Below are 16,419 nucleotides of genomic sequence, written 5' to 3'. Positions count from 1 at the left end.
AAAGAATACATTTGAAATATTATAACTCCTTATCCTATAGTTTATTAAAAGTTTTGTAATTTTCCATGTTTCACTGACTTTTGCAAATAAGGTGTAAACCATTATAACTATTTGCTAATATTTTCTCCTCTGAAGAGATGGTAGACATCGAAATCCTATAGGATAAGGAGTTAAAGTATTTCAAATGTATTCTTTGTCTTACATGGAATAATAAAAATCTTTTGATTTGAGATTTAATGATTTCACGTCATAAATTTATTGAATGACTAAAATTTGATTATATATATATATATATATATATATATATATATATATATATATTATAATTATTTTTAATACCTACAGATACTAGTGTGTCATCCTTTCAAGAATTATCAGTGCAAAGAATCATGATTACTGCCAGGTCGAGAGATGCAAACCCAGTCACAACGCCATCTCTGACTCCATTAACAAGGAACAAACTGCTTGGCCAATGGGAACCACAGCAAGAATATAGTTGAAATTAACATTTATAAAAAGCATAAATTTCATTCGAGGGGGCAGAGAGTGATCACATGATTTTTAACATCAAGATAGGCTTAAGTCACAGACTTTTTTCATTTCAGTGTATATATATATATATATATATATATATATATATATATATATATATATATGTATGTACATACACACACATCTAGCATAATACATATACACACACAAAAATAATTCATAATACAAATCATTAAATTATATTGGATTCACATTTTAAAGTGTACAAAGAAAAAAAAAATTTTTTTCTTCCAAACAGAAATTCTTAAAGTCAGAAAAACAATAAAACAAAGGAATTGGTTTCTTAAATTTTAGAAGCAGGCAAAAAAAAAAAAAAAAAAAAAAGAAAAAAAGTTGTTTCACAAATAACAGATTTATCAGTGAAATCTATGTCACGCTTGAATAGTCTTGAGCAGCCATGTTTGCCCTCCTTCTCCTATTCCCACTACTCTAGAGTAGTTGTAGCAATAATCGTATCGTCCTTATCATTTTAGTATTAATATTATTATAATTGCAGACAAAAATGGTATAAATAGTAGGTCTTGCATGTATTCACGCAAGAGTAGCAACAACACTGCATACTAGTAGGAATCAATCTATGAATAATTCATATGAAAAAATAAATGTTGAATATTTTCCAGAGCTCCAGTTGCTATGGCTATTGTATTCGGTTTTGTAAAAAAACATTGTAGTGACATGGGGGGGGGGGGTAAAGGGAGGAGGAGGAGGTAAAGCACTGGAGTGACTGGAGAATTTGTGGTGGTGAAGATGTTGATGGCGGCACAAGATGGTGGCCATAACACTCAAAGAAAAAAAAATAATAAAGAAAATGTTTCATTCATTATCTCTACCAACTTCTATATTATATACACACATACATATATATATATATATACACACACACACATATACACACACACACTATATATATATATATATATATATATATATATATATATAAACATAGATACATTTATTCAGTGAGAAAGTGGAATAACGATAACAGGAAGTTGACACAACCAGTTAAAATAGACTGTAGTTGCCAATTGATAGAGAAGAAAAAAATAGGAGCAAAACGTTTAAAATAAATAAATAAATACAAATCCGTTTTGGACTTATAAAAAAATTTTTTTTTTTTAATTACCTCCGCCAAGGAAGTTATGTTCAACCTATCTGTTAGCATCATCCCATAATAACTACTAATCAGATCGTCATGAAAGAAAATGCTACGAAAGACTATATCTTTGCTAACATTTTCGAAATGTCTTTGAGACAATGATTTGAAATGAGCTGTAAGGGCTTACTCGTGTCAATGAAACCATGGTACATCTTTGGAATCTATAATATATATTTTTTGTATTTTTACTCTCGCATTTTTACGAATTTTTAAACATACGTTCGTTGACGCACTAATCATATATATATATATATATATATATATATATATATATATATATATATATATATAATGTTGTTGATTTTTAATGTAATACGTAAATGCAATTAACTGATGATTGTGATGCTTAAATTAATTAAAAATAAACGAAAAAACAAACGGTTTTTTATCAGATTTAGGTATGAGGGCAATATGCGGAAGGAAAACAATGTAAATAATATATTAATAAATTCGTTTACATTTCAGGAATCCTACAGATCTGTAGTGGTTATTGGGGTTATGATAACAAGGGAAGTAACTCAATTACTAAGAATTAGTTGTTTCCCTTTCATCGATTTAAAAAAATTATTTTTAAACTTGTTAAGTATGTACTGTAACTGATGTAGATGATTAAAGGATTAAATTTCTAATAATATAATACATTTTATGCCTTGGCGGAGGCCTGCACTCTTAGAGTGTCTTTGTTTCCATACGTAATTACAAACGTACAACTCTTTGTAGCTGTTAAGAATGATTACAGTAAAATTTCACTTGCAACAAACTCTAAACCTTTCAGCAGAGGAAGTAGAGTAAAAAAAAAAAAATAAATAAAAAATAAAAAAAAAAATAAAAAGTTGAACCGACTATAAAAACGAGACGCAGGTAACACAATGTCCATCAACGTGAACAAGACGATTTCAAGTCCCATCAAATCTGTTATGTTCCTACGTCCTAAAATAACTTTGCGAAATGTATGAACATATGTCCATCTACAGCTTTAAGTAAATAAATAAACAAGAAAGGTGCAAGTATAGAGTATAACTTAATTAAAAAAAAAAAAAAGAAAAATCTTTATGATGTACATACCTGTCACAGAACGAAAACATCGCATTCCAAAAATCACGTGAATTGATCAAGTGTGTTTTCTTTAACTAGAAAATCAAATTTTATGCAGAAGCAAGAACGTTGTGTCTTGATCCACCATATTTAATAAATGAAGGGAGATAACGCAATTCGAACTACTGAGATCAAAACCAGCCTTGTAATGCCTACAATTTACTATTAAAATTTCTAAAAATCATAAATAAATAATTTTCTATATATAAAAAAACTCAATTTGTACGATTTTTGTAATATGACATCTTCATTCCGTAACGGGTATAAAGACTTTTCTGTATTTTTTTTTTTTTTTAATTAAGTTGAACCGTGGATTTGCACCAAAATAAATAAGCAATAATTCGTTTTGGATGAATCGTTTACAAAAGTTATTATTTTACATTTGAATTAAGCTTTGGCATTAAACATTTCCCCAAAAGGGTTGATATGCCATAACACAGCCAAACTAAAACTCCACCATAAACAATATTTGCACTTGGTATCTTTGTACACGGTTAGTTATTTCTTTATCTCTTTTGGTTGCAAAAAGGAGATGTCTTTATATAAGCCTCACCAATAATCTGGATAGAAACGTTCACACTCGTTTACTGAAAACATACAGCAATGAAAAGCAGTACATTGTTAGTAACAGTATTAGTATTTTTTTTTATTTTATGAAACATTCTTTTTTTTAATGTAGAGAATGATTTGTGTAAAACGCAACGGAAAATCACGTAAATTATTTTTTATTCATATAAAATACATTAAATCATAACTCTAATCCAACAAAATACAAAGTCGAAGATAAATAATTGCTTTGTTTGATTGTATAAAGAGTTCATTCGGCACATTTAATAAGTTGATGCAAATTTCACTTAGAAAATGTGTATAAACGACATGAGACTATATATATATATATATATATATATATATATATATATATATATATATATATATATATATATATATATATATATATACGCAAAAGAATGCTAATATACCAGCTTATTAATGCTATATAGTAGTTTCTTTGATAGAGTTAAATCGGTGCTTATATAGATATGCACTTAAAATAAAAATTTTAAGTAAAGAAAATGCTGCATGATGTACGTACTCGTCAGGGAACGAAAATGGTATATTCCAAAAATCATGTAATTTAATCAAGTATTTTTTTTTTAAAGAAAATCAAATTTTATGATGTGCTTGATGCAAGGGAAATCAGTCGCCATATTTGATTGAATTCATCACTAGTTATCCCCCCTTATTAAAATTACTTGATCAATTCTTGTGATTTTTGGAATATAACATCTTCATACCGTGAAAAGTAGGTGCACCATAAAGGTTTTTTTTTCTTTATTTTTATTTTCCTAAATAAGTGCAAGTTTGAATAAGCACCATTAAATCATTATATGCAAATTTTAAAATTGCACCAATAAAAAGTGTACTTCATAAAAAAGAAACCTTCCATAGATATTAATAAGAATGTAAAAATATATTAGCTTAGGTTAGATTTCTAACGTAGTTCGGTGTTAGAAAAAAAAAGGGTCATAAAAGGTTTTATTTAGTGTTTAAAATAGATAAAATTATTTAATAAGTTAAAAGTATCAACAACATGGACAGATAATGTAATTTTGTAAAAAAAAAAAAACAAAAACAAAAAAAAAAAAACCCAAAAAAACAAAACAAGAAAACAAAATGAGATCCGTGATTTGCTCAAAACGAAATAGTTTAACAGACTGAACGATTCTGAAATATATAATTATGATTGACATAATTGAAATATTTTCAATTTTCAATGTTTAGGAATATCGTGTTCATCTTGGTAAATTGTAACAACTGAAATAAAGTAGCATTTGCTTCACACAAAAAAAAAAAAAAAAAAGCAAAAAAAAAAAAAAAAAAAAAAAAAAGCAAAAAAAAAAAAAAAAAAAAAGCAACAAAAAAAAAAAAAAAAAGAAGAAACAACTGGATTTGAAAACGACAACTATCATAGATTTTTTTTGGTGCTTATGTAGAATTAAAATAATTTTAAAAAAATAAATTACAGAAAAATCTTTATGATGTATATACCTGTCATGAAACAAAAGATGTCATATTCCTAAAATTATATAAATTAATCAAGTAGGTTTTTTTATAGAAAATAATTTTTTTACGAATTTTACTGAGTTTAATAGAAATTTGTAGCTTTACAATGCTGCTTTTGATCTCAATAGTTCGAATTGAATTGTCTCCCCTTTATTTATAAAACATGGCGGCTCAAAACATAACATCTTGCTTAATCATAGGATTTTATTTTCTTAATTAAAAATAAACAAAAAACTACTTGATCAATTTACATATTTTTTGGAATATAGCATCTTTGTTCTGTGATAGGTATATACGTCATAAAAAATTTTAAAAAATACTTTTTTCTGTATTTTTATTTTGGAAATAGGTTTAATTTTAAACAAGCACCATTTTTTCTCTTAGTTATTTTACCTGGTTGTATTCAAACAATTCCATTATGAACATTAAAAATTTGCATTAAAATACTGAAAGATTTCAAATGTAAGTAAAATTATATATGCAGTAAACAAAGGGGAGTGAGTATAATAAGTAAATTCCACTACACACTGTAAATATACAATATCAATGGTGGAAGTAATTTTAATAAGCTGCAAGGTCACAAACTTGGTGGATTGAGTGTAACAAAAGTTGATCTAAGCTTTAGTGTTCAACACATGTTATGTCGTCCAGTATAAGGAAAACAAATAAATAGGTTTAAAATAATTAGTAATCAGTTAGTATTTAACTAAATAAACAAAAACAATGTTTGTCAACCAAAGTAAGGCAGGACTCATCATTTTTAGACAAATTAATGTTGGCATTCTACATTGTTTTTCTTTTTCTTTGTTTTTTTTTTTTTTTAAATTTTCAAAGACACTGTCAATATCAATCAGTAGAGTATCTGTTATATTTTGGTTGCTTGATTTTGTCTATTAACAAAAGTTATTGAACATCTCTAATATCTGCAGATTTTGTCTCTAAAAACAAACAAACAAAAAAGAAATTCTAAAAGAGGACTGAACAAATTTTAAGTAAAGATCAAGTCTTCAGCTAAATAAATTACGCCCGCTCATTTTTATAATTCCTTTATAAAATCGATCAAGTTTAATATTTTAAAATTATTTTTTTCAACAAAATCTAATTTTTAACTTAAGTGATTGATAATTTGGACTACTATCCTCAGTATCATGGAAATTACTAAAATAACACTCAAGGTGAGAACAATTTTCTAAATAATGGTGCATATTTAGATTTGCACTTATAATGAAAGTTTCAGATAAAGAAAATGTAGAAAAGCCTTTATGATGTACATATTTATTACGAAATGAAGATGGCATATTCCAAAATTCGCATAATTTGATTAAGTAGTTTTTTTATTTAAGAAAATCAAATTTTATGATTTGCTTGATGCAAGAGAAACCAGTCATTGATTGAATTTGAAATTCATCTCTGGTTACCTCCCCCTTAGCAACCTCTCCAGAATCTAGGGCTCATCAATGGCTGCTAAAAATACTTAATTGCTAAAACTCATAAAATTTGGTTTTGATTGATAAAAAAAACCCACTCAATCAATTTGTGTGATTTTTGGAATATTACGTCTTCATGCCGTGACAAGTAAGTACACCGCAAAGGTTCTTCTTTATTTTTGTTTTCATAAATAAGGGTAAGTCTAAATAATCACCAAAATTATCAATCCTCATCTCAAAAATTTGGAATCGTAATAAGTGGCCAACTTCTAAATTATTTGATTGGGGATTTAGCAGAAAAGCCAGCAAACAACTAGGGTAAAAAAAAAAAAAAAAAAAAAAAAAAAATCAAAGATACAATAAATAAAAAAACAAACAAATACAATAAATAAATGCTACCATAGCCGATAAAAGTTATTTAGTACCTAACTAGCTTATTTTTTTGTGTTTTAAATTCTTTTTTAATCTCAAATATTCGTTTTTTACAAGCGGTTTTGCAAACAAGATGGCAGCTTATAGACCTCTTTGTGGGAAACAAACCTGTCATGGTATTGTTTGCAAAAACCTCTTGTAAAAATCGAATGTTTGAGATTACAAAAATATCATTAAAAATTACTTTAAAATGAAAAAAAAAAAAGAGCCAGGTAGGTACAAAAGTAATTTTTATTGGCTATGGCAACATTTGTTTATTTGATTTTTTTTACCCTTTTTTTTTTTTTTCGTTTATTGGCTTCCATGCTAAATACCCCCAAATAAAATCCAAATCCTTAAAATTCAGATTATTAGAAAAAAAATATATATGCAACAGTTTATTTAAAGTTCACTTTGTATAGGAATCTTCAATTAAAAGAAAATGATTCTTATCCCCACACAACAAAATCTTCAAAAACTGTAGTGTTTTATAGCTAATCAGAGCAAAGAGACAAATGCTCAACTTGCTGGGATGAGCCAAATATCACATGAGATCAAAATAATATATTTAGATAAAAGACTTTTGAGTATATATTTGTAATAATTAAAAAAATCATCATAGATTTAATCATATTTTAAAATAAAGACAATTTGAATAAACATATCAAAAACATAGTTGAAAATGAAAACAATTATTGTGAAACATAACAATTAACCATTTGTCTACACAAATGTATTCATAAATAAATAGCTATTTGTTTGCTAAGGGAGATAATTCTGTATATTTAAGCAAACAACAGCAGCTGACTAAAGTATTAGAATTGCTTTGTATGTAAGCAAGATGACTGATCAATTATAAAAATTGTACATAAGTAAAAAAAACAATTGTACAGAAAAAATGTGAATTTGTCTTTCTTTAATAATTTATTAATTTTGTGAAAATAAAGTAATTTATTAATTTAAATATGTGTAATTTTTATTGTTCAAATATGTTTATATTGCTATGTTCAACTATCTTTTCACCAAGTGAGATCATACAATCAGCAGCAGCTAACTTGAAGTATTAGTATTGTTTATAAGACAACTGCTTTTTCTAAATGACTTTAGTTATAAAAATTGTAGATAATTTGAAAAGTAATGAAAACAATATACCATAATTTTTGATAGCACAGACACATTTTATATATATAATGATTTAAATTATTTTCAAATCGTGTTCCAAATAAAGTATACACACTTATATTAAAGTTGTTTACATGTATTTCAAGAATGATGTTTATTTTCAGCTGTAATAGAAAAAAACATATACACTGCAAATAAACAGTCTTGAAACAGCAGTAAACAACTGTAATATTATTGTGTATACTTTTTATTTGGGATATTATTTGAAAATAATTTAAATTGTTAAAAATACACACACACACATATATATATATATAAAACCAATTTTATCTCACTAAACATAGAGCTGTCATAGTCTTTGCAAGTTGATGATATATCTTTGCAGTTTACTAAAAAAGAGTTTAATTAATTTAAAACATATATATATATATATATATATATATATATATATATATATATATAATAAAAATTTTTTCAATTCATCCAGCCTTGACAGACGTGTTTTTAAATATTCTCTCCAGTACTTTTCTTTTAATGATTTGGAATTCATTCCATTTGCGCTTTTTTCCAAGGAACTCTGCCTTTTGGATTATTTTAGACCATTTGGAATTTACCCATTGGATTGAAATTTTAAATTCGACCGTTTTGGATTTTACCATTTTTGGATTTTACCCTTCACCGGACTGTCCATTCATGTGAAATCTTTTTATCATTTTTCTTTTACCTCCTATTCCCCTTACTTCACCCTTTTTTTTAACCAAGTAAGATCTGTGACTTACTTGTAGTTTCATTAAATACTTTTATATGCAAAATCCGATTCTGCATTTTGCTAATTCCTGCCCTCTGATGAGAAGGAGAGTATTTCTTCGAAACTCCGCGGATTAAGGACTATCCACTTATCTTGTGTTTCCTTTTTTAAAATTAAATGTTTTTAACTCTTTTTCAAGATGTCTTTTAACATGTTTTATTAATCATTTGTTCATATATATATATATATATATATATATATATATATATATATATATATATATATATATATATATAACAGAAAGGGTGATATTTAGTTTACAGAAATAAAAATGTAAACTCAAAACTAAATATAAATATTATATAAATATTTATATAATAATCCAAACTAGATGTAAATCCAACAAAGAGAGCTTTTTTCCTGTTCTGGTTTTTACCATCTTTCCCATAGGATTTTTATCATATCCCTTTTCTCCCCATATCTTTTTCCGTTTCTTGCTTTCTCAATCTACCTAAATCCCTATAAACTGTCTAAAACTGTTAAATGGCTTTTTTTTATGCAAATATGATAAACTTAATATTATTTGTTTTCTGTGATGAATTAACCTGCAAAATTTATTGTATATTTTGCAAACCTCTTCCCTTTGATGAGAAGAATTGCATTCTTCGAAACTCCATGGAATAAGGTTTTTCTTGTTTTATTTGTACTCCTTGTCAAATAATTAAAATTTTGTATAACTTCCTTATAGGTTTATAAGTTTTTTTTTGAAAATTTGAATAAATTTTTAATATTAAGATTTATATATATATACATATATATATATATATATATATATACATATATATATATATATATATATATATATATATATATATATATATAGCCACACACACATTCAAATTAATTAAAAACTCTTTAAGTTAACTGCAAAGATATAGTATCAACTAGCAAAAACTATGACAGCTCTATATTTAGTGAGATAAAATTATATATATATATATATATATATATATATATATATATATATATATAATGCTTCTCTGACATCCTCTAAGAAATAAATATATAACTGGTAATCTTTGGAAAGTTTTGATAAATTATCTTGAAAATGTAAAAATGTGACTTGTAGCATATTAAAATTATGTTAGAGCTTAGAAATCTCGGACTGAATTGAAAGCCACAGGGTCAATAAATGAAATAAATAAATTCACACGGGGGTCAAAGTAATATTAAAAAATGCTGTAGGGAAATTGATAAAAACATATAACGTAGAAAGCAGTAAAGTGAGACATAGGTAAAAACAAACAAAAACTTAATTAATCATTTATAATCTGCATTATTTTTCCCTACACAATAACAATAATTAACATCAAATATGTTGTTTCAATGATACGATGGTGACGACACAGTTGAAAAATACTGCTGTTTTTTAGTTATGATCAAAAAAAAAAAAAAAATCTCGATACTTGATTTTCAACCATAAACAGAAATTAGTTTATGTTCTCCAGTTGAAAGACTTCAAAATTGCTTTAGAAATCCAAACGCTCATGGAGTAAATAGTTAGTGGACATTTTTTTCTCATTATTAAGAAATTAAAAAATATCTGACAGCGGTTTATTTTGTTGCTATACACAAAATTTGAAAGTGATTTTGAAACCTACATCTCAAGATGGAGTACTGTTGTCACATCTGGGGAGGATGCGTGCTCCTAAAAGAGTACCATTTCCTGCCTTGACAGGGTACAAAACGTAGGTTCCAATCTAGCGGGTGATGATCTTTTCACCTCCTTACTTCCTCTTTCTCACAGAAGAGATGTTGCAAGTCTGTCTCTGCTACCTTATTACTTTTATGATAGATGCTCGACCGAGCTTTAATCTATGCCCTCCTCCTCTATAAAACTTTTGCAACAAATACTCATCTAGCTCCAATAACTGTCAACTATTTATAATTAAATATAATTAAATATAATTAAAATGTAATTAAATATAATTAAATATAATTAACTATTTATAATTAAACTCTACCCAAGTTCCACTATTACTCACAGTGTTGTCTCACTGTCTACCTGATATTCGTTAACCCTTATCTTAGAGTCGTTTCTGGGTCTTGATAAACAGTGACCCCTAAGTAAAAATTAAAAAAAAAAAAAAATGTAATTGATGGCTAAAATTAAAGTTTAAAAGCAAAAATCAAGTATCAAGGTTTATTCAAGAAAAAAAAAAAAAATTTGACTGTGTCCCTGCTGCATCATTGAACTCATACTTAATTGAAAAAAAAAAATATATATATATATAAAAGAGACAAAAAAAGGCAAGAATTTATTATTTTTTCATTTTTCTGAATATTATAATACTGTATTATATACGATTTACTTATGAAGATTGTGTAAAAAAAATATGCAAAGAAGAAAACAGGATTTGATTTTTTGTTAGTATTTAGCAACAGTTAAATTTTTAAAACGTGGAAAAACGATTCTTAAATTTTATTATAACAATTAGTAATTCTTTAGAATCACTATGAGAGAAAAAAAGGGGGGTTTATTAATTTTAAGACACTCCAATTTTTGTCATGGCTGCTTCAATAATCTTGGCGCATTGTGATAACAAGTAAAAAAAAAAAAATATTACATTTATGAATTTTTGAGATTAGGATTGGTTATTCATATTATTTGGATTATTCAGACTACTGTTCTCATCTTGTCATTTTCGCAAAGTTTTGGTCAATGCAACCTCTGACCTTCTTCAGGTGTATCTTGTCGAACTCAGGAATCTTTCTGCCGAATTCAGAAATCTACACAGAATTTCAAACAGAATCTGTGCAGATTCCCATGTTCGACAGAAAGATTCCCAAGTTAAACAAGATACACCTGAAAATGATCGGAGATTGCATCAACCGAAACGTTATGAAAATTGACACTCAAGATGAGAACGGTAGTCTGAAGAATCCAAATAATACAAAACAAAAATGTAATTTAATACATGATGACATTACGGGTTTCAACCATATTGTTTACCTTTGGATTAGACCACAGCAGCATCAAAAGTCAAAATAACTTCCAATTTTTGTTCTTGTCACAGGTTAATAGTAAAATAGCTGGAACTCATAACCCCATTAGGAATTAAGTAACTTTCAAAAAAAAAAAAACAAAAAAAAACTGACATCAAAATGTCTCGAGATTCTTTTAATATTTCATGACTATTGAAGTAACCACATCCCCAAAATTGGACTATTTAAAATAATTATAAGACGCTTTATTCATGGTGTAGTGATTGTACAGAAACACATAATAATCTGTAAACATCACTTAAGAAACAAGAAGAAAAAAAAATGTAATTTTCTCAACATAATTTTTCTTCTAATAAAAACATCAGTTATTCATATTTGAGTGAATTTCTTGTAAAATAATTTTCAATTGATTGAATGAAGTTTGATCAACTTTTAGAGAAGTAGTTCAAGTTGGACTTTGATCTGCAATGCCTTGTATGAGCCAGTCCAACGGCTTTTTATGATTATTATTATGGGATGGACGGTTACTAGAAGAAGTTCCTAGACACTTTTCTCCACGCACTTTCAGTTTGGTGCTATGATTTTTTTTTTAAGGAAAGGGGGGTGGGGGGAAGGAAAGGCTCGTAGTGCAATAAAACATTCACAATAACAGAATTTACAATGATTTCAGGATTTAAAAAAAAAAAAAAGAGTGGAAAAATAAAAAAAATGCATGCAAACTAACAGAAAAGGAAAATGAAAAAGCATGTGTACATGTGGGGGTTGGGATTGGGGTTGGTGAGTGAAATTAGAGGCAATTTATTAATCGGTTTCACATTCAGAAAAAAAAACTGTTGCGCCTTTTTAGTTACTTGCACACTCATTTAAATTTTTTTTTTTTGTTTTTTTAAAGATTTTCTACTAACAAATGCATAAACGCACACATGCAGGGGTGGATTGGCAAAAATTGTGTAAAATCCTGGTGAAAACTCGATATCTAGTTTGATAACCTAATTGGTCTCTCAACTGTAGTTTTGATATTATTAAATGAGTCGCTGAGTAACGTAGAGCACTCTGCATTAGATGTAGCTGTCTGGAAACTCATCATTTTTTTTTTTTAATGGAACCAAGCTATTTTTACAGTCAAATCACCAGCAAATAGAATGGAGAAGTCAGGGCAATACTTATAACAGACTAAACGAAAACCCGAAATTACAATGTTTCATTAATTATTTTAATTAACTAATTACTAAATATTAATAACATGTTTCTTCATAAAAATGTTTCGAGTAATTGTTTTTTTAGTAATTATTTAGGTTCCTATATGCTTAACCATAGTCATGGATCCTACATTTATATTTTTTATGCTTTAACCGATTAATATAACATAAAAAGATATTCCTAATTTCATGTGAATAAAATAATTTATTATTTTATGATAGACGAGATTGACTATCTTTTTTTTTATATGTTTGCATTTATGAAAATAGATTAATAATTATAATAGTAAGGTATTTCCTTATAATAGGTATAGTTGGTAATTAATGGATATCAATTACTCACAAGTCTCTTCTTATTAATGCTCTTTATAATTTAGTTGTAAGATAGATGGTACCCTACCCTAGTCATAGATATTGTTTGGATGTTAGGCTTTTTATAGATATCACCTTGAATGAAACATTTGTATCAAGTTTATCATCAGCTCAAACTTTCTCTATAATTGCTCAAATGTTAAAAAATTTCTTAGACGCTTACCTCACCTCTCATACACACAATACAGAAGGTCACTGCTCTTGCCAGAATCATAGCCTACATTAATGGACCAATTTTAACTGTTTTCTGAGCCAATCCACCCCTGATGGACACACATAATTCACCCAATATTTCTTTAAAAAATGCTAACTTGAAGAAGAAGAAAAAAAAATCCTCATTGTTTAATTGAAGTGGATGAATCGAAATGGAAAAGAGGTACGATGTGAACGAAATCCTTCAGTCGACATTTACAAAGAATTTTTTTCCTTCACATGGGAAAAGAAAGGCATACAAAATACTTCATCAGTAAACATTGGGATTTTTTGTTGATTTTTTTTTTTTTTTTCATTTTTTTTTCATTTTTTTTTTTTTTCATTAACAATTCATTGAAGGTCTTAAAAAATCTTAAAAAAAAAAAACCCTCAAAAATACAATTTTTCTTTCTTTTTTTTTTACACTTATTGAAGGCTGGTCATCATTAGCAACTGACTTTTGCATTTTATTGAATCTGTTTCATTCAATTGAAAAAAAAAATGGTTGTTGAAATCAACCAAATTGTTTTTGTTTTTTTTTGTTTTGTTTTTTGTATGTTTTGAAATCAAAGAATATTAAATATATATTTCAGAATATGTTATACTGTAATTAGGGATTTTGAGGGAGGGGGGAAAAAAAATTTGCACCAAAAACAAACAGAAGAAATAATTATAGTGCAAAATCAATCCCAAAATAATTTAAATAATTTAAAAAATAAACAAATTGAAAACATATGGATGTTGGATGTGGGAGATACAGGGGAGGGGGCGTTCGTCTTTTATACTCAAATTTACACTGAGGAAGCTGAGGCGCGGGTGGGGGTCAAATAGGCAAATGGAAATCAAGATAAATATGATTAACTTTCTTTAAATTTTTTTTAAACAACAAAAAACAAATAAAACAAAAAATAAATAAATAAATAAAAGCTGTTTTTTTTTGTTGCTGTTTTTTGGATTAAAACAACTATTTGTGCTGTTTGTAATTATCCATTTCATTGTCACAGTCGACAGGTAAAAAAAAAAAAAAAAAAAAAAAAAAAAAAAACGATGAAACCGACCAATCGTTTGATTCTCAACATTATACAGCCATCTAAAAGGTCAACTTGTTATTCTCATTGTCTTTATATCTGGATAAGGAGAAGGAGGAGGAGACAAACAAAAGAAATTGTTGTTGTTGTTGCTGGTGAAGCATACGATTATAAAAGCTAATCCGCTGCATTAGGCAATAGCTGTTATCAGCTATGAGTCAGGTGTAGAATGCACACTGCAAGCAGAAGATGTGATCCTAGAAGAACTATGTAGGAAGGCAAATGGGAGATACTGCTACATTTTCCATCATCTTCCTGCAAAAATAGAAAAAAAAGAAACAAACCAAAAGATTACAATAGTATTATTTTAATTTCATATCTTTTAAAAAGCTATCATCGTATTACATATTAGCGAACTTATGATTACGCTTAAATTGCAAAAAAAAACATTGACAAGTGCATCCGGGTATTTAAGGAATACATTCGGGTATTTAAAGAGCACATCCAGACACTCATCGATTCACAATTCAGCAATTGGACAGCATCTGCATGACAACTGTGCACTGAAGCATACTCAGATAGTTGCTTCTGCATCTTACACACACTCGCTCTCAACATCAACTTAATATTCTGGAGGCCTTAAATGTAACAATATGTAAACCTTTGCTCAGCAGGCAAAAACAACTCTCAAATACGTTAGAATTATTTAAAGAGCTCTAAAAAATGTTTGCCTCTTTTCGTCGCCTGGATGTTTGGAGGTGTAAAACAAAAAAAAATTTTTGGTAGGGAGGTAGGCTCAAGCCCGAAGCCTTGAGGTGAAGTCGGAAAAGAAAGCCTGATAACTTACGACGCTAAGAGGGCAGAGAAGTGATAATGGTTGAAATTAAACGTTTAAAAAAGCAAGTGGTTAAACGAATGTTAACGGGTGCTTTTCTAGGTCAAACATCACGCTATAGTAGAGAAATGAAATCACAGCGCGAATTTTGTAACATAAAAGTTGCTGAAATAAAAGAGATGGCCTTGTTTCATAAATTGGAGATATTATAATCTAGGGAGTATATAAAAAGTTCTAAGAATTAGTGCTACCCCCCTCGAGACCCCTCCCCCTCTAGTCTAAAGAAATATACATTTTTTGTGTGAACATAACAATGACGCATGAAAATGTAAGTTTAATGCTACTATTACACATAAAGAACCCTACATTAGTGGTGATTAAGTTAGCTAGTGTGAATTTTGACAAGCGTCACACTTAGTGCATTATGATAAACCAGATCTGTAAAACATAATCATTCCCAGGGATGAATGAAAGATGGGTGATAAGGCAGGGGCAAAAGGTCAAATGCCGTAGACAAAACAGTCAAACAATATGAAGATATGACAAATGAGGTCATGTTTTTGATGAGGAGTAAATTAAAGTTTTTCAGATCAGTCTCTCTCAGGAAGCCACGCGAACAGGACACGGTCAATAATGAAGAATAATTTAAGGCAAATGTTACTTGGAGGTCTTTCCATCTGCATCACCCATTTTGTTAAGTTAGAAAGTTAATTTGAAGAAGTGTGAAGGTTGTTCCAAAAGTAACACCTCCTATTTTTTTTTTAACTAAAAAAGTTGAGTTATGAAGATGTAAGTGGTACCATTAAAACGAGCAACCTTTATGCCCTAGAAATTATTTTTCTATATAATCATCACCATTCTCAATGCACTTTTGACAGGAATTCAATGACATATCTCTGCTTCTGATGCACCTCCATGACAGTGGTTGCTTTCTTAGAGTCTCACACCGTCAATATCTGCAACAGAGTTAGGAAACTTTCAGGTGCGTAAGTTTAATCAGCGTAACAATACAATTTGCAATCTCCTCTAATCCATTCGGTCAGAATAAAAAATATGAGACATTACTTTTAATAACTAACTATAACATTAGTCTCTCCCTCTCTTAATTACATTCTTTCCAAATTAAACCATATAACCAAAAAACTCTCAGCAAACGTCTCCTTGTGTTTTTCTTGCGTGAAAATTTATTTATCTTAGTTAAACAGACGAGAC

At 28.1% G+C, this 16,419-nt stretch overlaps 1 protein-coding gene across 11 annotated transcripts in view; it reads right to left on the bottom strand.

The window, feature by feature from the left end:
* Positions 1-13,748: 13,748 nt before the first annotated feature.
* Positions 13,749-16,419, bottom strand: part of LOC145277896 (voltage-dependent calcium channel subunit alpha-2/delta-2-like) — a 445,906-nt gene continuing 443,235 nt past the window's right edge. For all 11 annotated transcript variants that reach the window (XM_080129937.1, XM_080129974.1, XM_080129993.1 and 8 more), the window contains one exon: positions 13,749-14,687. In XM_080129937.1, the coding sequence (XP_079986063.1) occupies positions 14,580-14,687 (108 nt within the window). In that variant the 3' untranslated portion in view covers positions 13,749-14,579. The remainder of the gene's footprint in view (positions 14,688-16,419) is intronic.

Source organism: Euprymna scolopes, chromosome 1, assembly GCF_053919585.1.
Source record: "Euprymna scolopes isolate OS-2025 chromosome 1, ASM5391958v1, whole genome shotgun sequence".
NCBI classification, from domain to species: Eukaryota; Metazoa; Mollusca; class Cephalopoda; order Sepiida; family Sepiolidae; genus Euprymna; species Euprymna scolopes.
Note: the sequence above shows the minus strand (reverse complement) of the source record. Positions and strands in the feature narration are given on the sequence as shown.